We start from the raw sequence: 24,884 nt of genomic DNA, 5'->3' as shown, positions 1-24,884 counted from the left end.
TCTGAATTTTTTTTTTTTTTGCATTAGAAACTGTCAGAGCCCGAAGTGTTTTGAGATTATTAGTAATGTGACGACCAAGCCGCCGAAAAAAAGAGACACGGGGAATATAGAAAAAACCACAGTTAAGAGGGAGAGTCGCACTCGAATTAAATTAAATATATTCGCTCTTATCAATGTTCAACATAAGCCCAATCCGTCTGAACTGGTCTGAGATCCAGCTGACAGGATGTGAGAGTCCAGCCCTAGAACGACTGACAAGTAGAACATCATCCCCATAAGCAAGATACGAGACATCAATTCAATCGGAAATGAAAGTCGAAAGCAAGGATGAAAGGATAGGAGCAATACATAACTTAAAAATAGTTGGAGAAAGCACACCACCTTGACGGACCCCACACCGAAGAGACACCTTTGAATCAGAAACTACTCCATTACATTTTACCTGAATAAAAGAGTTAGAATACCAGTACCGTAACGAAACAACAACAGAAAGGATAATATTGTTGGAAAAAGGGGAATAGAGTGCATGAGAGTGAACTATACTATCGAAAGCTTTCGAAAGATCAAGAGCACAGATATGATGAGATTTATCATTAACAGATTACAAAAGGAGGGAAGCTAGCCTTTTTGAAATTCAAAGTGGTTTTCACCAAAATTAACATTTTCTGAAATGGAAGGGAGAAGAATATATTCAAAAATTTGGCTAAGAGTGCACGAAACAGTAATTGGTCGATAAGAACTACACTCTGATGGAGTTTTTCCACGCTTCAAAACCGAGGTGGCTGTGCCAAAGAGAAAACTGTCGAGAACCATAGAAATAGATAAACACATCTGAAACAGTAGCTGAAGGTGATCTATCCAAGTTGGGCAAACTACTTTTAGATGATAAGACGAAATTCCGTCTTGATCAACAGAGCTAGATTTCATGTTCTTAATAGCTTGACCAATATCAACAGTAGAAACTGGTAATACACTACTCTGAGAAAACCGATTAGGCAAACACGACTCAAGAAGGTTACAAAAAAGCATTTAAACTTCCCGGTTCACCTTGCCGAAAATATCATTATAATACGACACCCAAGTATGAACTGCAATAGGACTTTCGGAAAAATCACTACTAAGGTTATCCGAATTCAGAAAATGAGACCACTCCTTTCTCGACGCAGGAAAATCAAAATCAGATATCCTAGACTGCCGTAAACGTTTTTTATAAGCACGCTTGGCACTTTGCTTCAGATCAAAGACAACTCCTCGATTTGGCCGAGCGCAAGACACCCATATTCGTAGCCAAAACTTAGCTTTATTCTTTACAACTTTTAATTCTTGGTCCAAAACCCATTCTGGTGTTCTAGTTTTAACGTTAATCTTTTCTAGAGGAACAGCAGTCGCCTGTGCTTGTTTTAAGTACCAAATTATTTTATCATAATATTCATTTAGAGACTGCTTATCATTTGAGAAACGGTCAGTAACTTGAAGCAAATGGTAAGGAACTTTTATAGAACCCAATAACACGGAACAACGTAGTAATATAAAATGCAAAATTAGCTCTACTCTAGTTTTTCCTGTAAAGCTACTTAGAACTTTACGTAAATGGTCTAGTAGAACGGGAAGCAAATATTGAAGCAGAGAACAAAATCGGGAGGTGGTCAATATCACGATAGTCTTCATGAACAAGAAAAGTTGATATATTAATATTTGGCAAGGAACCTACATGATCAATATTAGACAAACTTCCAGATTGGTGAATATATGAATAATCAATACTTTTCTCAACTATTTTATAAGCAGAAAAAGCATCAAGGACTATATCGGATCGAACTGACTGATTTGTAATATCTGTGTTGAAGTCACCAACCACTATGAAATCATAACCAGTCGATACAACAGACGAAAGAATGGCCTTAAGATTTACCGAGGCTTTCATATACGCGTTTAAAGCAGAAATAGTTTCTTTGTTACACGGGAGATTCACATTTATCAGCACAGTATTACCAAACCGAACCGCAAGGATGAATTTATCACTGTGAAAACACACTGGAGAGAGAAAATTCAGGTTATTCTTAACATTGCACGCGAGGCCTCCAGAAGGTCTACCAAAAGTGACCTCAGCATTGGTTGTAAAAACAAAATGATTAGGACTTCTTTTTAACACTTTAAGACTAGTAGAAGTCAGGAGGTGTTCTTGAAGGCATACTATGTCAAACTGGTCACACAATTCATCCATCATATGCTCCTTTAAACGAGTACCATTTATATTAAGCAAAACAATCGAAACAGGCACAATCATTTCTTCCTGGCAATGATATCTCCCAGCACTTTGCATCTAAGACTAAAGGAGGCATGATTTTCAACACAATTGGCACATCTTGCATCAAGCTGGCAGGGAGAATCCTTGGTGGAAATATGAGGGCCCGCAAAGCGTGCACACTTCGTAATGAAACTTGCACAATCAGCTACTTTATGGTCTGGCAAACGGCATTTTAGACAGCACCGTGGTGCCGACAGATATTCTTTCACAGATAAATATTCATATCCAAGTTTAACACCATTTTACAAAGCCTTGGCTTTTGACATGGAGTCACAAAACTGAAGCTTAACCGTGCCAGTGTCACCGAGCCGCATAGCTTCCACCACACCTGGATATCCTTGAAAGAATGAGAGGTCTAAGTCTTTCGATATTCCTCTGACTATCCTGAACAACCGCTTAGTGATCACCTTGGATGGATATTCTTCTAAAATCACTGAAAGAGTCTTTGCATTCTTCAGCAAGAGATTTTTTAACATTGATTAGCCATTTATTACCTTCGAAACTCAGCTTGGTAACTGCATCATGACAGCTCAGTTTAACTAGCACTTCTTTGCATTTTATCGGATCATTTAGTTTTTGTGGCACTTTAGAGACAACAATAGTGGTGTGAGAGTCAGTTGACGGCGTCGCACGGACAGGCAGTAGTGGAAAGTGATTATCATACGAATCAAACTTACTTGAAACAGTCTTTAGGAAGTGTTCCATTCTATTCAATTTCGCGTTCAAACTCGAATAAACCAAAGGAGGGATGAATGGTACATCATTTGGAGAACGAATAACAAACATCGGTAGGTCTATGTCATCATCGTCACATTTCTCGAATATACTTAACATATCCTTCAGATGGCTTTCCAAAGCCTTCGGCCCCTGTCTTTTTGGAAGTTCAGTCCCAGGTACAGTCGCATCGCAAAGGAGTTTTTTTTTAGCTTCGATTGAACACGGCAATTCCAGAAAAAAATCCTTTACAAATTTAAGTATTTAGTTTTCAGTCACTCCATTACCACGGTTAAATTGCAAAAAATTTAAAACCGGCGAAAAAACAAGTCCATTATTCACTATACATATCATAAGAACTAGAGACCAATAAGCGAAGGAAGCGTAGTTTCCTGCTACCCGATCCCCGCAATTTAAGGGAGTAACACTCACAATTTAAGGGAGTAACACTCCCGGCAGGTACAACGGCCCTTGCGACAAGAAACTCCCCTCTTCTGCTCGCTTATTAGGAAAATTGAATTATAATCAACTTATCAAACCAAATTAAAAAGATAGTAAAATAATAGATGACCTTATATGAGCGAGTAAATATATCCAAATGGTAAAATAGTCCGTAAATATAAATTTATTATTTCACTTATTTCGAAACTGACGGTCACTGCAATTCACTGTAATTTATTCCAAATTTAATCCGGCTTAAATAACAATAGATGTTCATAGGTCAAACGCGAAGTGATAACTAACTATGGCTGGGAGACGGGGTAATTTTCCTCGGGGAGTATTCTAATTGGAATTGGAGAATGTTTCCAGAGAAACCACCTAAGCCTGTGGATTATCTCATGATCAATTTAAAGCATATCCGACAAACAAACTGTATCTGGACTTATAAACCTATTAATGTCTAAGCTGTCATAGACCAAAAACGCACCAAATCTAATGAAAAAGCTTTGCTTATTTTTTAGACAAAAATGTAGCATTTCCCTTGAAAATTTTGAATGTAAATTCTGTGGATGCGGAATAAAAACACTATTGAAAAATTAAAATGAAAACGAAAACAATTAATACCGTTTTTGACACTTTTTCTTGATTGATTATAAATACATACAAAGGTGGGAGTCTAGTAATAATTTAAGCTCGAAAGATGACTAACTTACAATAATAATTCTTCTCATGTTAAAAATTACCTTATTAGCAGTCATGTAAAACTTACTCAGAATTACCAAGTTGAATCGGAGCTCTCAAGCCGGGATGTAGCTACAACACTTTATTGGGGGGGAGGGCAAAATGGAGCTCCATCCGACAGTGGTGGATCAAGGGGCGCGAGGGGGACACGCGCCCCCCCAAGCGTAGTCTAAAGTAGCGTAACTTACTTAATTAACCCAAGTTTGCGTTAATTAAAGTTGCTTTTAGCGCAAGTTTATCGAATTAACCTATTTTGCGCCCCCCAAAATTTTTTTTTATAGGATCAACCTATTTTGCCCCCCCCTCCTCCCATAAAAATCCTGGATCTGCCCCTGCCATCCAAAAAGTCAAGAGCATGGGCTATAGAATACTTTTTCTCTCTAAATCAGTGCCCGCCTGAAACAACGCCACTGCTTTCAAGGTTATTTTTAGAAATACAATTAATTATGAATAAAATTTTTTGGCCATAGAATAGGATTTTGAGCTCCTAGTGTCAAACGTTTTCAGTAAAGAACTGAAAAGAAATTCAAATGAATTTACTGAAAAAAATATGCATTGTCAGTTTAATGCACATATGCTGATATTTATTCCATAGAATCTTAATTAATTTTTGATTTCTTTAGGTTATAAAAGTGAAAACATTAAAACAATTTTTTTTTTAATAAAGTACAAAATTATATTCTAGCTTTTAGAACCCTACTCAGATTAATTTCTGTTCGTTTTGAGTTATGCGTATTTTAATTTCTGTTTGTTCTGGGTTTCATTTTTTTATTGATACTGATTTGTGATAGTTGTATGCTTGGTAGATTATTTGATTCTATTTTGTTCATTAAACTCGCCATACATATTTTTTTCACTAAGTTCATTTGAATTTTTTTCAGTAAAACACAAATTAGATTCTAGCTTTTGGAACGCATGGGGTTTAGAACCCTACTCATATTAATTTCCGTTTTTTTTTTTTAGTTTGACTTCTTTTAATTTCTGTTTGTTTTGGGTTATTGAATCTGACTTGTGGTATTTGTATGCTAGGTACATAATTTGATTCTATTTTTGTTCATTTTTGGTTTAATGGAGTTATTTACTCTTTTTTTTGAAAAACTTATTTTGTGGAAAAAGTTTTTTTTAATTAATTTATGTTCGTTTTATATTGACAAAGTCTTTTTCAGGGAGAAAGACAAAGCCTCTTCTAAACTTAAACAACCATCCCTTCCATAAGAACCTTAAATACCCCCTGGGCATAACTTACAATCCCTGCCCTTATCTGTTGAGTTTGTTTTAACTCCAAAAGCCAGGTTATATGATATTTAGACTATTTTGAATGCAATGGCTGTCTCAAAATTTCTATTAGATGCATTTTCTATAGATAAGACGATATTTATTCCTTAAAATCGTAACTAATTTTTAAATCGTAAAAAAATTCTTAAAGTTATAAAGGTGAAAACAATTAAAAGAATTTTTATCAATAAAGTAATAATTATATTCTGGCTTTTAGAAAACAGAGGGTTTAGCATTAACCCCTGTTTGCATTCTGTTTTGTATTAACTTTCCGTCAAAGACTCAAAAGTCATTCTAATCCTTTCATCCTAGGACATGTTGATATCTGATATCTAATATCAGCAAGTTACAAAATCATAATTAACATATTTATTTCTGATTTTTTCTAGTACGGCCGTATCTAATATCATGTTTATCTAATTTATGTTCGTTTTTTATTCATTCTGATAAAAAAGAAAAAAATAACAAATAAAATTTAAATTAAATAAATTGAAAATTGAAGTACATTAATTAAAATCGATATTTGAACTGGCCTAGAATTATAAATTAGTTCCTTGATCCGAGTTTTTATGCCAACAACAAAAAGATCAGAAAAATGTTTGAAAGACAGTTCTTTCACAACTAATGAAAAATTCATTTTATCTTGTTATAAAACTTGAATTATTGATCTATAACAAAATCTCTCCAGTCAACTTTTAGTTAACAGAAAGCTAATATTGATATGATATATTGATAGGCCAAAATGTCATACTCAAATATAAGTATATCTATGTTTACTATTTATTACGATGCACATATGTAATTACTGATGAATATTCTTACGCTTCCCTCTAATTTTGAGATAAATAACACACGGGCGGATCCAGATTTTTTTTTAGGACGGGGAGGGGGGCACAAAATATCCAACAGAAAACAAAAAAGATCCAACAGAAAACAAAAAATAATGTATTTACTTACAAGCAAAGTGTTAACATGAGCTGTTTTTTTTTATGAACTTTCTTAGAAGAAGCTTCCTTTAAAAAGAAATAACAATAACAATAAATAAACAACAGAAACACAATAAATAATCGAGTCAAACTCAAAACGAGCAGAAATTATCGTAAGTTGGGCTCAAAACCCCTATGCCTTCCCAAGGCAATAACATAATTTGCACTTTACTGAAAAAACATAAACGTTTTTACTTTTATAACTTTAAAAAATCAAATTAATTTTATCATTTTGATAACTAAATATAAGTATATATATATATATGTATATATATATATATTAAACTGACAATGCACATTCATTTGTATTATTTCAGTAAAGTGCAATTTTTTTTCTGGCCTTGGGAAGGCATAGGAGTTTTGCACCAAACTTATGTTAATTTCTGCTCGCTTTGTGTTTGACTCGGTTAATTAGGGTAATTTCTGTTCGCTTTGGGTTTCATTTATTTGTCGATGCTGATTTGTGGTAGTTTCACGCTTGGTAGAATATTTGATTTTATTTTTGCTCATTTTTGTTTAATGGAGTTCTTTACTTTTCTTTGGAAAACTTATTTTGTGGAAAAAGTTTTTTAAATTAATTTCTGTTTTATATTGATATAGTCTGTTCAGGGAAAAAGAAAATAATACATTAGATCTTTTCTTTTCTTAAGACTTTATAGTTTGGCCTGCTATTCGTAAGCTGGAGAAACATTTTAAGCAATTTTTAACAGCATGCACACTTTTAAAAATCTGGACACAAATAGCACTGTTTAATTTAGTTTCGCACCTCCTCTAGTTAACCTGAAATTGAAAGCTTGATACCATTCGCAAAAAATCTGTTTACTTTCTTTGATAGCTTGGATACACTTACGCTATTTTGATTTGGTTAAATTTTAAGGGCAGAAATGGGAGGATTGGCGTGGGTGGGTGGGAGTGATGGGCGTGGGAGGGTGGGAGTGAAAGGGGAATCAGTTGCCCTCAAATCGCTTTCGACTTTTAATAAGGGCATCAGCCCTTTCTATTTTCAATCGAATGAGCTCTTTTCGAAGTTTCCACGACAACTCCTTCGATACGTAGTGCCCTGGTCTAAACAACAACAACAACAAAAAATAATACATTATACACACTTCAATCTTTACTATAAAAATGTTAAGCCTTCCAATCCCTTTCGACCATTAAAAAGGGCACTAGGCCTTTCGATTTCCAATCGAATGAGCCCTTTTTGAAACGACAACGCTTTCTACAAACACCTTACATGCCCCCAGGGCATAAATTACAACCCTTATTCCAAAGTCTCTTAGGGTGGTTGTCATCTTCTAAGACCGAATTTCCAGAACTTTCAATTACGTTAAACAACATGGCTATCTCAAAATTTTGATTGGATGTGTTTGGGGAAATGGTGGGCGTGAGAGGGGTGTTAGTCGCCTTCCAATCACTTTGGACTATTAAAAAGGGCACAAGCCACTCCAATTTCCAATTGAATGAGCGCTTTTCGAAGTTTCTACGACAACTTTTTCGATACGAAGTGCCCTGCTCTAAAAAAAAGAAAAAAATAAATAATACAATGTGAAAACATCGGTCTTGTGTGCCCCCAGGCCATAACTTAAAACCCTTGCCCTGAGGGTTGTGGGGGAGTGTCCTTCTCTTTACTTAATCCCCGTTTCTTGTCTCGTTCTCGAGTGTCCCCGTTCTTTACTTAGGCAGCGCGATTGCGCTGCCTATGATTTATGCAACAACTTTCTATATAAACCATATATGCCCCCAGGGCATAGCTTACAACTCTAGCACTGAGGGCTCTGAGGGGGTTATCATCCTAAAAGACCTAATTTAAAAAACTTTCAGCTTCGTTGAATAAAATGGCTATCTAAAAATTTTGATTGGATGTGTTTGGGGAAAAAGTGGGCGTGAGAGGGGGGTTAGTTGCCCTCAAATCACTTTCAACTATTAAAAAGGGTACTATCCGTTTGAATTTCAAATAGACTGAGCCATTTTTCAAGTTTATGCGACACATATTTCAATAAAAACCTTATAGGCCCCCAGGGCATAACTTGTAATCCTTGCCCTAAGGGTTGTGGGGGAGTTTCCTCCTCAAAAATATATTTTCTATCTAGAAATCAACTACGCAGAACAAAATGGCTATCTCAAAATATTTATTGGATGTTTTTGGGGGAATGATGGGCGTCGGGGGGGGGGGGTTAGTTGCCCTCCAATCACTTGAAACTATTAAAAAGGGCCCTAGCCTTTTGAATTTCCAATCGAATGAGCATTTTTTGAAGTTTCTACGACAACGCCTCCCATATGAAGTGCCCTGCTCTATAGGAAAAAATAATAAATAGTACATTGTGCCAAAATCGTTCTTATATGCCCTCAGGGCATAACTTAAAACCCTTGCCCCGAGGGTTGTGGGGGAGTGTCCTCCTTAAAAAACATATTTTCTATCTGGAAATCAACTACGCTGAACAAAATGGCTATCTCAAAATTCTGATTGGATGTGTTTGGGGAAATGATGGGTGTAGGGGTTCTAGTTGCCCTCCAATCACTTTCGATTATTAAAAGGGCACTAGCTCTTTGAATTTACAATCGAATTAGCCTTTTTTGAAGTTTCTACGACAACACCTTCTATGAAAATCTTATATGCCCCCAGGGCATAACTTAAAACCCTTGCCCTTAGGGTTGTGGGGGAGTGTCCTCCTCAAAAACATATTTTCTAACTGGAAATCATTTACGCTGAACAAAATGGCTATCTCAAAAATTTTGATTGGATGTATTTTGGGGAATGATGGGCGTAGGTGGGGGGGGGGGGTAGTTGCCGTCCAATCACTTTCGACTATTACAAAGGACACTAGAACTCTCAATTTCCAATCGATTGAACCCTTTTGGAAGTATCTCCGAAAACCCCTTCCGTAAGAAGTGCCCTGCTTTAAAGGAAAAAAATAATAAGTAGTACATTGTGCCAACATCGTTCTTATATGCCCTAAGGGCATAACTTAAAACTGTTGCCCCGAGGGTTGTGGGGGAGTGTCCTCCTCAAAAATATATTTTCTATATGGAAATCAACTACGCTGAACAAAATGGCTATCTCAAAATTTTTATTGGATGTGTTTGGGGGAATGATGGGCTTGGGGGGGGGGCTAGTTGCCCTTCAATCACTTTCAATTATTAAAAAGGGTACTACCCACTCTAATTTCCAATCGAATGAGCCCTTTTTGAAGTCTCTACAACAACTCCTTCGATACGAAGTGCCCTGGTGGAGAAAAAAAAACACATTGTGACCACATCGTTCTTTACTTAGGCAGCAATAGGCAGCCTAAGTAAATCATAGCTATCATAGGCAGCGCTAGCGCGCTCCCCTTTAAGAGCGGAGTCGTTTGGTTATGTCTACGTGTAGTATTCTGCCCGTCTTTATAATTTCCTGAGCAAATAATTTCAGCTTATTCGTTAGTTGTTTGGCCAATACCAAACTTCTGCTGTTCATTCGAGTTCATGTGCAGTGATGGGCGCTGCATTAACATCGATCTGAGGTGCGGTGGCAGTAAGAATCGGATCGTCAGATCTGTCCGACGAAGATAATGGTGAACATTGGGACAAAACCTACACCTGCAGACCTCATGAATTAACTTGCCCTACTGGTAAATACATTAGGCAGGATTGGAGGTGCGATGGCGAGGTATGAGTATCGATGCGGTGCGATGGATAAGTATCAGTATATGTATATTAAACTGACGATGCACATTCATTTGTATTTTTTATAGTAAAGTTCAAATTATGTTCTGGCCTTGGAAATGCATAGGGATTAAAAGATATCTAGAATAAAAAAAAGAACTTGATGGTTTGGTTGGTACGGGAGGAAAAGGATTTAAAAACCGTGATTGGGTTTCATGCTATGAAAATTCAGTTGTTCAGTGTCTTTTTATTATAGATTACCAACGTATATATATACATATATACATATATATATATATATATATATATATATATATATATATATATATATATATATATATATATATATATATATATATATATATATATATATATATATATATATATATCTTTCCTAAAAAAATCACTGATGCATGTTTATTTGTTTGTTCGGTTACATTACTTTTATCCTTTTTTTTTTACTCCCAGGCATGATCGCACAAACCAATTGTTTTTGGTATTGAACAGGAATCATTTGAACGGAATTAGTGCCCTTTTTAATAGTCAAAAGTTTCTGGGAGGGGAGAGGTCGCATTTACTTTGGTAAATGACGGGTAAGTGCCCAAACCAGTCAACAAACTCTTGAGCGCATGGAGCGGATTGGGTATGCAAAGGGGTTTGTGACTGGGAGATAAATGAGTAAAAGGTGATTATGGGAGGTTTTTGGTTCAGTAATATCTGCGATGGTGACTTGACTGGTCGTGAGTAAATTTCTGGTTTAGAGGGCGTTTCAGAGAGAAATACCTGGGGCGTTTTACTTCGGTTATCTTAGGTTTGTTGCTTAGGCTATCACACCCGAAACAACGCCCACTTTATAGCAACTTGCATAAAAGAACATGGTCAAAATTATACTTTGCTTTAGTACACTTGCCAGTGAGGTAGAAATGACATACGTGCAATAAAAAGCACCTCATTTGGTCACACTTGTTATATAAAAAACTGGAAAAACACTCTTGCACTAACTTCATTTAGCTTTTTGAGGCTATTGGTAATGGATTCATGATTATAGGGGCCCAAGGGACCTGATTTGCAAATTCCTTGCTTAAGAAACTTGCAATTTTTTATAACACTATTATCAGGAATAGTAATTCCTGCAGCTTGCTTGGAGCACGATCATGTTCAACATCACATTTATTTCCAAATTTACAAAAACCTGCCAAAATTATATTAGCGCTTTTGTGAGTATTAGAAGTGAAGTCATTATTATTAGGCAGATTCATTTCCGTCATTTCAAAAAAAATCGGACATCTGTGATTTAGGTCTCAAGGTCAGAATTATAATTAGGTTGAATAGGGGTGAGATTGAGGTCAGATACAATTTCTGAACTTAGATTTATGTCACTTGTAGTGGCTAAAGCTTAATCCTCTGCTTCCTTCACTAATATTCGTTGAGCTTGAGGACAATGCACTTTTTTGAAGATGAAAGTCTAAAGTGTTTTTATTTACCTCGTCTGGGATGGAATTATTTGTAGGTTGACTTCTTGTATCACTTTTATAAATTGACAAAAAATCTGCAATCAGCATTAACGCAGTCATTAACTTTTCTTTTGAAGTCAAATCTTTGTAAAATCTGGTTGTAAGGAGGGGGCTGCCGTGACGCTGTCTGTTGAACAGATTTATACATGGAGCATTCAGTGGTTTGGCACGATACGAGCGTTGAGCCTTGGAGAAGCATTTGGCGCTGGGGTGGGGCAAGGGAAGTGTTTCTGTTAAATAAGAAAGCTGTCTGTGTGGAGGGTCAGGAAAAGAAGTAGGACTGCTTAGGTCACTTAGGATGCTAAGCATTATTTTTCTTTCAACTGGGGTACGAGGTGTTCTAGGGAAGCCAGAACGGGGTAAAGAAATACCCAGAGAAGGATTAATATTTACCTTGGATTTAGTAGAGCAATCAAGGCACATCCAAGAGCTACTCCAATGGATAATATCTATCTTGGAGCACTTTCCGGCCCCTGCGAGGAACCAAGAGTCCCAATTTAAATAATTAATTGAGTTAGATGTAACTCGTAATTTGCACTCTGGACAATATTGTTTTTGTTTTGCCATTTGGTCATGCAAAGGTTAACGATTACGGAATGTCTTTGGTACAGTAGCTATGAAATTCAAGAAATTTTGCCTAGTTGAACTCTTGCTACAGGAGAAAAGAAACACTCTAATCACAAATCAGTTAAAATATCTAAAGTCGTCATGAAAAACCACAAATTACTAAAATGGGGACAATGAGTAGTCTTAAACAACGAGATATGCACACAAAGTGTTATTATTTGAGCCAAAACGCCTTCCTAGGCCACAAAATTATAATCCCTTCCTAAAGTGCACTTAAAATTTCTATAAATGCTATATTAAGCCAATAATATACGGTATATGCAAAAAGACTATCAGATATAAAACAGTTACCTTCACATGTTTTGTTTTGATCATTATATCTGTCATATTTGAAATAACAAGAGCAAGTTGTTGTAGTACATCCTGGACTGCACATAACACCAGTTGCATTTCCACATTTTGAATAGGATGTTTGGCATATGTTACTTATACACTCACAGTTTTGACCCTCAAATGCATCTGAACATCTACAGCTGTAAGAATCCATGCCATTTGAACTGCATGTTCCGTTGTTAAGACATGGGTTATTTTTGCAAGGAGTTGCTGAAAGTAATAAGCTTGGATTAGAGTCTGAGAAAAAAATTTTGTCCACAGATGACATTGAAAACAATTAATCTTTCAAAAAATTACACAAAACAGAAAGCAAATACAAAAAAAAAATAAAAAATGAATAAAAAGTCCATTAAAGACTTATCTCGTTAATTGGGGCTTTGGTATCCAAGTCGGAGCATAATTTTATCTAAATGTAGGGTAGCAGCTAGCTAATTAAAGAACCCTTTCAAAATCAATCAATGAAAAAGATATAAATTTTAGTTTCTCCCACGAACTCTGAGGGCTGTGGGGGAGCTTCCTCCGCAAAAGCATATTTTCTACCTGGAAATAAACTACGCTGAACAAAATGGCTGTCTCAAAATTTTTATTGGATGTGTTTGGGGGGATGATGGGCGTGAGGAGGGGGGGGGCTTGTCGCCCTCCACTCGCTTTCGACTATTAAAAAGGGCACTAGCCCTTTGAATTTCCAGTCGAATGAGCCCTTTTTGAAGTTTCTACGACAACGCCTTCTATAAAAACCTTATTTGCCACCAGGGCATAACTTAAAACCGTTGCCCTGAGGGTTGTGGAGGAGTGTCCTCCTCAAAAAGGTATTTTCTATCTGTAAATCAACTACGCTGAACAAAATGGCTCTCTCAAAATTTTGATTGGATGTGTTTGGGGGAATGACGGGCGTGGGGGAGGGCTAGTAGCCCTCCAATCACTTTTGATTATAAAAAAAGGCACTAGAACTCTCAATTTCCTATCGAATGAGCCCCTTTTGAAGTTTCTACGACAACCCCTTCCTATAAAAACCTGATTTGCCCCCAGGGCACAACTTAAAACGCTTGCCCTGAGGGTTGTGGAGGAGTGTCCTCCTCAAAAAGGTATTTTCTATCTGTAAATCAACTACGCTGAACAAAATGGCTATCTCAAAATTTTGATTGGATGTGTTTGGGGGAATGATGGGCGTGGGGGAGGGCTAGTAGCCCTCCAATCACTTTTGATCATAAAAAAAAGGCACTAGAACTCTCAATTTCCAATCGAATGAACCCCTTTTGAAGTTTCTACAACAACCCCTTCCATTTAAAGTGCCCTACTCTAAAGGAAAAAAATAATAAATAATAATTTGTTCCAACATCGTTCTTATATGCCCTCAGAGCATAACTTAAAGCCCTTACCCCGAGGGGTGTATGGGAGTGTCCTCAAAAAAATATATTTTATCCGAAAATCAACTAGGCTGAACAAAATGGCTATCTTAAAATTTTGATTGGATGTGTTTGGGGGAATGGTGGGGGGGGAGGAGGGGGCTAGTAGCCCTTCAATCACTTTCGACTATTAAAATAGGTACTAGCCCTTTAAATTTCCAATCGAATTAGCCCCTTTTAAAGTTTCTACGACAACGCCTTCTATAAAAAGCTTATATGCCCCCTGGACATAAATTAAAACCCTTACCCTGAGGGTTGTGGGGGAGTGTCCTCCTCAAAAACACATTTTCTATTTGTAAATCAACTACGCTGAACAAAATGGCTATCTCAAAATTTTGATTGGACGTGATTTGGGGAATGATGGGCGTGGGGGGCGGGCTAGTTGCCCACCAATCACTTTCGACTATTAAAAAGGCACCAGCCCTTTGAATTTCCAATCGATAGAGCCTGTTTTGAAGTTTCTATAACAAAGCATTATATAAAAACGTTATATGCCCCCAACTATCTCAAAATTTTGATGGGTTGTATTTGGGGGAAAGATAGACGGGGGAAGGGGGCTGGTTGCCCTTCAACAACTTTCGACCATTAAAATCGGCACTAGCCCTTTGAATTTCCAATCGAATGAGCCTGTTTTGAAGTTTCTACGACAACGCCTTCTGTAAAAACCTTATATGCCCCTAGGTTATAACTTAAAACCCTTGCCCTGAGGGTTGTTGGGGAGTGTCCTCCACAAAACATATTTTCTATCTGAAAATCAGCTACGCTGAACAAAATAGCTATCTCAAAATTTTGACTGGATTTGTTTGGGGGAATGATGGGCGTGGGGGAGGGGGGGGGCGAGGCCGTTGAAGTTCCAGTCAGATGAGCCTGTTGTGAAGTTTCTACGACAACGCCTTCTATAAAAAGCTTAGATGACCCCAAGGGCATAAACTAAAACCCTTGCCCTGAGGGTTTTGGGGGAGTGTCCTCCTCAAAAACATATTTTCTATCTGGAAATTAACTACGCTGAACAAAATGGCTATCTCAAAATTTTGGTTGAATGTATTAGGGGGAATGATGGTTGTGGGGGGGGGAGCTAGTTGCCCTTCAATCACTTTCGACTACTACTAAGGACACTATCCCTGTGAATTTCAAATCGAAGGAGCCTGTTTTGAAGATTCTACGACAAACCCTTCTACAAAAACCTTATATGCCCCCAGGGCATAAATTAAAACTCTTACCCTGAGGGTTGTGGGGGAGTGTCCTCCTCAAAAAAATATTTCCTATCTGGAAATCAACTACGCTGAGCAAAATAGCTACCTCAAAATTTTGATTGGATTTGTTTGGGGGAATGGATGGCGTGGGGGGGGGGTAGTTGCTCTTCAATCACTTTCGAATATTAAACAAGGTACAAACCCTTCGAACTTCCAGTCGAATGAGGCTGTTTTGAAGTTTCTACGAAAAAGTCTTCAACAAAAACCTGATATGCCCCCAGGGCATAACTAAAAACACTTGTCCTGAGGGTTTTGGGGGAGTGTCCTCCTCAAAAACATATTTTCTATCAAGAAATCAACTACGCTTTACAAAATGGCAATTTCAAAATTTTGATTGGATTGTTTAGGGGAATGATGGTTGTGGTGGGGGGGGGGACAGTTGTCCTCCAATCACTTTCGACTATTAAAAAGGACACTAGAACCCTCGATTATCAATCGAATGAGCCCCTTTTGAAGTTTCTACGACGACCCATTCCATATGAAGTGCCCTGCTCTAAAGGAAAAAACATTAAATAGTACATTGTGCCAACATCGTTCTTATATGCTCTCAGGGTATAACTTAAAACCCTTGCTCCAAGGGTTGTGGGGGAGTGTCCTCCTCAAAAAGATATTCTCAATCAGGAAATCAACTACGCTGAACAAAATGGCTATCTCAAAATTTTGATTGGATGTGTTCGAGGGAATAAATGGCGTTTTTCAACTATTAAAAAGGGCACTAACCACTCCAATTTCCGATCGAATGAGCCCTTTTCAAAATTTCTACGACAACTCCTTCGATACGAAGTGCCCGGGTAGGGAGAAAAACAAACACACATTGTGCCGACATTGTTCTTTACTTAGGCAGCGCTAGCACGCTGCATATGATTAAAAATCTGTCTACGTTGTTTATCTAGTCCTATAGCCCCATCCCATGCCAAATGGCATTTTAGGATGATAGAACTTATAAAAGTTCTGTAGATGTGAGAAATAGCCTTTGAATGAGCCATTAAACATCTCTCTATGATGTTCTTCTAAACCGCTAGCCGTGGAAAAAAAACGGGAGACAGTTCAGTGCTACCCATGCAAAAAAAGTAAGTTTCCTTGTTGCTAATAGTGGGGGGCTGTAATTTCCTTGTATTAGGTTTTCGACTACTCTGAATCCAAGGAAGCTCTTTTCATTTTGATTTTACACCGTTTTTAAGGGGTTCCTGACTTTATTCTAAATCACCATAAATTTCTTTTCGCAATAAACTTTTACGTTTCAGACGAATCAAAATAATAGTTATTATTCTTAAATCCGTGTCAGATTGCAATTTGTTTAACTAGGCATTTTTTTCCTAAACATATTTTCTAACTTTTGGTAACTTATGGGCTTTTTTTGCTCTTCACTAGGTTGCAGCAACCATGATATGGTAGTAAGAAATGAAACCGTTGCCTAAAAGATAGGTAAGGTGACCGATATAAAACGCATTCAATTTAGACAGCGGTTGAAAAAAATGACTGAAAACGTGAATGAAACAAAAATTAATAATTTCATTGCTAAATAATCTGGTATATAAAGGATGAAACTATTTCAAAAAATTTTCATCCTTGTATTTAAATTTCTAAGAATACTAAATAAGGAAGATTTTGCATAAAATTATATTGGCTTTCGAATATTAGGAAGAAATAAGTGAAAATTTTAGTGAAAAATTAGTGAAAAAAATAAGTGAATAAGTGAATGTTGTTTAAATTTTTACTTACAAATTTACATTTCTTCAGATTTATTTTCCGTGTTGTTGTTCTATTTTCCCTGGCTGTTGTAAGACACCACAACTATTGGTTATCACAAGTCATATTTTGGCACCTTGCTAAAGTATGTGGCAATGAAAATGTCTTGTCTCTAAGGACGCAGTAAATTTTGTTCTTAAATTTAATTGTTTAAAAGTGCCGGATTTCAAAAAGCTCTACAATAAACTAAGGAAATGAGAGTTGCTGCGCATTATAAAAAGGAAACAAAACGGGACTTGCGCAATGGAAACGACCGTAAGTGTGAAGTGCAAGTTCTATAGAATGGAGAGGATGGGTCTATGAAAAGACACTCGGGATCCAGACACGTGTTGAGGATCTCTAGGGCTAAGCCATCTCCTCCCTGGATGCTTGAGATTCTTATATTCTAATTAGATTCCTATGTTTTACTATATAGCTCGCCTTTTCCTTCAGTTACCTCATAAAATGGCAGTTTATCCTCGTCCATTGAGACCCTCTCTAATAACTTATACAAAATTTAACTATCAACACGGATAATATGTTAAGAGCAACCCTTGTCAATGGTATCTGATACTCCCATAGACAAAATTACGCCTATATTATAATCCCCAAAAAATTAAATTTTTTATATAGATTCGGAATAGCATAATCTTAAAAACGAGGATACGCAAACTGGGCTTAACTTTGTAGCCAACCAAGTTTTTTTGTCATTTAAAATATGTGATTACATAACGAAATATAAACGACGATTTGTCTTCCCTGGTCGATGACATTTTCGTGGCAGATATCAATGCTTATGGATGGCGAGTAAGGCTAAACCACACAGCGTTTCTCTGAGTCCCGTTGAATTTCTTCGACAGGTTTTTAACCTTCTTAGCATACAGAAGCTTCTTTCCGGAGTAGCACTGCTGATAGGAAAACGCTGGAAGAATAGGCAAGAGAAGAGAAATATTTGGAAAATATATGGAGTTGCTTCGTAAAGAGAAGATACAGCCCAAGAATGCTATTCAGTGATAAGAACTGTTGCACCAAAGCTCTGGAAGAATGTCGCCATATGGCTCAAGCAAAGACTCTAACTTCATGGTTTTGGGATCGACAGATACAGTATTCGAAGGGACAAGGATGCCGGGATGAGACAATAGATTTTGGCAGATTTCAAAGCGCTGTTTCAGCTCTGATATGGAGCAGTCTAGAAAAGAAATAAATAGAGATCTTCTATAGTGACTGAGAAGATCAGGATCGTCAAGATGATAGTTCTTTTCACCTCTTATTGTTGGGTGAGTCACCTCAAGCCCCAAAGCCTAAAGTAGTTGCAAAAGATTGAGCTTTGTCGAAAATAGGAGTGAAGGTAGCAGCAGCATCTCAGTGAATGGACATTGTTCCAGAAAGAACAGTGTTTACGTGTCTACGAGTTGCAGTCAAGTCGCAGTCAGCCGACGTATGAAACAAAGAAGAAAAAACAACAAATGAAAAATAAATCAAATAGCAAAGAAAAAAAGAGGGTGGTGTCAGCCAATGGAATAATATGAAGCGAAAATAAACATTTCAACAAGAGCCTCCGTCAAACAGTCTTCAGTGCTAAGAAAAACAAAAACGAAAAAAATATAACCTTTTGAAGTAAACTTCACAAAATACATATTAAATCAAACAAACCAGAATAAATGAAAGAACATTCACCAATTGGATTGTGCGAAAATTCCTTGCTTAGCAATAGAATTAGCTTGTCTATAGACTCGATTTTCATTAGAAATGCGGAAGGGTAGTTTTATTTTAAACACACGAAACATTTAGGGAAATAAATTTTTGGACATATTTCCTTATGGGAATATGTACAGCATCCCTATTTATAGCAAGGTATCTATGTATATATTTTCTAATCTCAATTACCTCTCTAAAATATTTTGTTCAGTAAAATTGCCTCCTCGAAAAGGACTAAATGATCTGGATTTTTAAAATGTGGACGGTAATGACCGACTGAAGAGTCTTACACAAAGGCAATGTCAGGCAGAAAAGTACCTTTACAACATGGAAACACATTATGAACTATGACTGGTTCATGACGTCCAACATTTGCAACGCTTTCGCATATGATTCTTCGTTGCTGACAGTGAAGATAATTTGAATATCTCAGCCCTATGTCCAAGGGCCATCCTCAGTAAGACAAAATAATATAAAAGAAAAGACTAGCATCATTGCTAGTCATGCGACCAATCAAACCAAAAATAAAAAAAATTTCAAAGCTGTCCCAGTATCCTTACTTCAGCAAAGTTCAACCAGGACTGATAAAAAGTTTGGTAAAACTAGGCAATTCAATGAGATGAAAGAAAAATAATTTAAAAACACGTTCTTATTCCTAATCCAGCCTTTATGGCAGCTTACCTCAAAGGTTTTTTTGTGACCAGTTCTGTGTTAATGTCTATTGTTTTTTTTGTAGCGATGAAAGCTTTAGGGCTGTGGTTATAAAAGAAAAGGGACTGGGCTTAATTGTGGTCATAAATATTCACCGCGTCAAATGTAATATCGTACCTTAAAGCTGAGAACTTACACTTTATAGGTTCTCCGATAACGCCGCTTATAGCGCTAAAGATTGTGTCAACTAGGCTAGCGCCGCCCTCAATTAATGGGAGAAAATAGAATATGTAGAAATATAAATGTGACCTCTTTTTCTTGATCCAACTAGAGATCAGATTCCCTGGGAACGTCCTTGGAGATTTGCGAACTAATTACCTGTTTTTAGACTAGATGCAGACATATAAAATGAAATAAACACAGGTAAAAAACAGTGGATTTATTGGAAATGGAATATTTAGGTGCATAGCAGTGAATCACTTCGAGAGACAACAAGGGTGACGGATATATAAAAATCAAAGAATTGCTAAGATCGTACGCCAAGTAAACCTATCTGAACGGTCCTCATTCTCAAATACGGATATATATAAAAAGCACTTTTACCCCACTATCAAATGTAGTTTTTTTTCCTTCTGCGGTGTGAAAACTGGCTCACAATTGGCTCGAGTGGCCCCAAGGACGTAAACCTTTGGTTCAATAATACTTCGTGAATATTTTTGATGATTTTAGACGTTCATATAGTTCTTACTGTTTAAACTTCCTTAGAAATATTGTGCGTAGCACCTTTTTTATTGCTCACTGTCTTAGCGAAATGCAAAGCTTGGATAGCACCGTTCTTTGTCTGAGGCTAACTGCAGTTTTTTTTCTTTGCTGATTAAGGACTTTTCATTTTTGAAACTAGATTTAACTTAATTATAGGAAGTCGGAATTATCTTTAGAAAGAAGGAACTTTATTTTGGTATTTTAAATACATCGCATTTTACTCAAGGTATATATTACACTTCCCATCAATTAATGACGTCCCGTCATTAGTACTTGCTTGCCTTTGGGCTTTTAAAATGTTCGCCATTTATTAACTATTTCTTCTACATAATTATTTTATATTTATATTATGGCTTAATCAGGAGTGCTAAAAATTTTCTCTATTACTTTTTTTTTTACATCCCTATCTAAAATTCATCTACCGGACTAAGATTATTCATGGTTCTAGGCTAGCTACTATACTAAAGATTTTTTTTCTACATCTAACAATGATTACTTTTACATTTCCAACAAGGTTGGGGCTATTCTACCTTTACATAAGATTTTTTTGAATTCACTTTTTACAAGGCTTTTTTTTGATTTTGCTGTCTATATGGCTCACTACTTTCTATCTACGCTACATTAAATGAATAACATGATAATACTACACCTAATTCTACTTGAATATCAAGCGGTACATACATGAATGATTTATTACACACAATATTATGTTTACCATTTTCAGTGGTGACAAAAACACTTTCACTTGGACTGTTTGTTATGTAATATCAACATTGAATTATGAAAATTGTTAAGTTGTCAGATATGAGTTCACACCTATTTTACCACTATACGTGTCTCTCTACGTACTCGCTCCTCCTGTTGCGAATTATGGTTCTTCACTAGTATCGTATTGGTGAAACAAAGTTTTAAAACATTCATATGTAGTTTCCTCACAGATTAGTTCGAGTATGGTTACGTTCATCTTGGACGAAGTGATATCTCCAATTATCAAACTGGAAATGATACTTTTGGTTACAGGTGTGTGGAATTTTGCCATTAAAAGTTCATTCTCACCTGTTGTTTTTGGATAGTTCGTAGGGTGCCTTATTGTTAAGGGTTTGAGCACTGGGAATCCGTAGATACCAGAAGGGTTGACTATCCTAAATTATTTCACTTTCGGGCTGTCTTTAATCACATAGAGAATGTGTTTCTCGTGTAAAATTGTTCCTTCACGCACTTAGAGATTTTAGTTCATAAAATTTTTCGTGCATGGCTTGTACTCATTAGCTTTTATGGGGACTCCTTGATAAATCATAGGGGAAATGATATTCGAATTTGGAATGGGTCAACATCAAACTTTAGTGACTCCTTCAACATATTGTCTTTATCTTTTTGGAGGAGTATATTGTCACTCAGGGGTTATTCATTGGGATTATTTTGGTTACAGGATTCAATGGTTGGTTTCCAAGTCCATATTTCAAAACTTATCTCGTAAAATTAACGGTAATATCTCTAATGTCTCTGTAATCTCTTACTGGAGAAAGGGTTGAAGGGGATTCAACATGTGAATCGTCGACATGTAGAAATTCAGCTGAATTGGGTTCATCGATATTATTGTCAGGGATGATGTATTCACTTATATCTTATGCTAGATAATGGGATTCTCAGGGTTGTTATGTTTATAGTTCTATAAAGCACTGGATACTGAGATTTGTTACCTGATACATAATATGATTTGTGTTTGAGGAAAATTATTCTTCGCCAAACAATCATCGTTTCCTTGATCAAAGGGTATCCATAATTTTTATAGGCAAAGTTGGGTCGAGAGTTTCTTGGGGTTTATGGCGAGTACTCTTCATTGGTCGAGATGTGATGAAAATAGGTGCTACTGGGCTATACTTGCACTGGTCTATGCATTGTCCTGAGTAGTGTCTGATATGACGTTCCAATTCCTGAAATAAAATAACTCGGCAGAATCACACATTCTTTAAAACGAGTAGTCATGATACAAATAGGTCATGTATCGACTGAGTACATGAATTTTTGCGCCACAAGACAGAGTTAAATAAATTCACTAATATTAGTATACAAAACTAAAATTTTATTGTGTTCACCACTCTTTCAACACTCAGTTAATTTTACATTAGATTTAAAATAAAAACATGGTGAATTTTGAGGTCTAATTTTTACAACATGTTTCATGCCTGCATTGTTCACGCACGTCCGTGCTGTTTAAGAAACGCATGTTGCACCGTCATAACCGCACGGTTTTACGCAAACAATACTATCACGGGGGAACAAGACATAGCAAGGACAAGCGGAGACCTCTATACCCACTCGTTTTCTAATGTCTTCCCTTTTTCTTGGCTTAGACGTTGTCAGGGGGTTCCGGGTTTAACATCTGCATTTCAGCTATTTCCCCGTGTTCTTCTCTTGGTTTTCACCTTCTAGTCTCAGGATTTTTCCGTAATTACAAGTCAATAGGGTTCTTATGGTCAGGGAAGTCGCGAATACGAAACATACGGCCAATAGTGTGTTCCACCAGAAATTGGTCGATTCTTTGAGTTCATTAGTGTTTCTTTCTAGTCTTGTTACTTGTTGAAACATGGTCTCGAAGGGTTTGGGGTCCAATTTCATAAAGATCTTCCATGCGTCATGGCTAGCTAGGAATGAATTCTCCTGATTGAATATTACTCAATGTCTTACAATATCTTTGGCCACTGCGTGAAAAACCAGGATTATGAAGATAATTTGAAGCAGCATCTTATTTTTTGTTTCTAAAATTAACTTATCATTAATTCTACCCATTTTTTGCAAAATTCGTTTGTTTACTGCTTTGTTATTATTATATTTTTTTTTCAAAGGCACTTTAATTTTTATTTCGGTTATTTCTTATTATGTAATCATTTTGTGGCATTGGCCAAAGAAAACTGATTTGTAGGCGTAAAACAGAATAAATATTTTATGATTAGATAGGTTAGGAAAGTAAAGTTAGGACTCCCAAGTTTTATTCTGGTCGTGATATACCTCTATGACTGGTTGAGATATAACTTTAAAGCGTAGCTAGTAATCGTTATACAATTTAATTTTATATTATATTTCTCGAGTAAGAAACACATGAATAAGCAAGCGTGCAGCACATAATTACACTGGTATCCTATTTTATGTGTAGGCCTAAAATAATTATAATCTACACTAAGACAAAATATTTTATATAATTATACGCTTCTGTACTGGTAATTTCTTGTTTTGGATAATATCCATCTTGGTTAGGACATGGGTTGATTTTTAATAGGACATCTAAGGGCAATCACGCCCACAACAAATTAAAAGCTGCATGTGCTTTAAGTTCCTCCCCAGGCTTCCCACAAAACGTGGTCCAACACCACTTGTCGTTCTCAGTCGACCACGAGCTTCCTACTTTGGGCCTTTCTCTCTGATCACCAATGTTTTGACATCCCTCGTATTATTTTTTTTTCATTAATATTTAATTGGTTAACGTTACTTGCAAACTGTTAAATTTATTATATTTGAAATTTGTCTACATTAATTAGGGATATTTCCATCTGTTAGGTTTTTTAACCGTTCTGCCTGACTGTGTCGTTATTTTCTCCTCTGTTTCCTGCGGTTTTTCTTTTTCGGTATTTCTAGCGAAATAATGTCAAACTTTTTGTATTGTTTTTTCAAAAATTCTTGGCCTTTTAATTTCGTTTGTTTCGCGTGTACGGCTGCTGAAGTCGGTCTTGATTTCCCTATTTCTTTAACTACTATATGGTCTGATTCGCCGTCAGACTCTTTGGAACTGGTTTCCTACGAATCCGGATTAGAACTTTTAGAGGTGGCACTTCTTGAGGTATCACCTGCCCTTCCTTCGTAAATTTCTTCTCCTCTGGAAGTAGAAGGTTTATTCTCTAAGTCCTCGCTAAGAGTTTTCGACCCGGGAGATTTGAAATATTCTTGCGAGCTTTGAGAGGAATCAATAGGTTCTGCGGGGTTTCTTCACTGTTTGAACGTCCTCAGGAGAGTGGGGCAGTTTTTGCACTAAGGTTTCCCTCCATGAAGTCCACTGTTTAGGTTTGACCTTGGACACAGTTATATCAAGATATTGACCTTGCTGGTCATCCTTGGGAGTTTTATTCTCGGGCAATTACTTTGACTCGTTTTTATGGGGAAATTTATTAAATCCATAGCCTCTTGCAGATTTGTTTTAGTTGAATCTTTGGGAGTTTTCTTTACGGTAATACCGGAGGTTTCTACAGCTCCGTTTAATTATTCCTGCAATGACAGGGTTCTTTCTATTAGTGTTGCAGGGGAAACCATATCGTCTGGAAATATTTTTGGGGGACAAGGGGTCGAAATTCTATCGGGGAAAAATTGGGTTTTTGGATATATTGAATAATCTAGATCTCCTGCGCTCGCCGATGAAAAACTTTTTGGATCTTTTTGTGTTTTTATTTCAGGAAAAAATCCTGGTATTTGGGATTTTTTCTTTTGAATAACTAGATTTTTCATAGCTAAAAATTCTTCAAACTTTTCCTCATCACTGTCATTCTCGAAATAGTCTTGCTTGAAATTAAAGGGTTTTAGCTCTGCCAATCTTGATCTAGGGGGCTCATTTTCTGCATATGACGAATCAGTGGAGGAGCCATCTTTCTGGAAATTTGGGTCTTTTTATTCGACTAACGTGCGCCTTGCAAGTTCTTCCATTATCGGGATTTTCCATTTTAAAAGTATAATCGTTATTGTACTTTTTGACTATTCTGTACGGTCCCGAATATTTGTTGTAAAGTTTTTTGCCTTCCGTTTTTGCTTCGTTCTTTAGG

At 36.6% G+C, this 24,884-nt stretch overlaps 1 protein-coding gene across 1 annotated transcript in view; it reads right to left on the bottom strand.

Annotated features, from left to right (window-relative positions):
* Positions 1–24,884, bottom strand: part of LOC148943617 (coagulation factor X-like) — a 96,385-nt gene that overhangs the window by 29,659 nt on the left and 41,842 nt on the right. The window contains exon 2 of the mRNA XM_089101181.1: positions 12,540–12,791. Coding sequence (XP_088957307.1) covers positions 12,540–12,791 — 252 coding nt within the window. The remainder of the gene's footprint in view (positions 1–12,539; positions 12,792–24,884) is intronic.

The sequence above is a fragment of the Artemia sp. Qi Xiang Cuo genome, chromosome 15 (assembly GCF_049724085.1).
Source record: "Artemia sp. Qi Xiang Cuo chromosome 15, ASM4972408v1, whole genome shotgun sequence".
Classification (NCBI taxonomy): Eukaryota; Metazoa; Arthropoda; class Branchiopoda; order Anostraca; family Artemiidae; genus Artemia; species Artemia sp. Qi Xiang Cuo.
The sequence above is the reverse complement of the archived record's forward strand: the minus strand, read 5'-3'. Positions and strand labels throughout refer to the sequence as shown.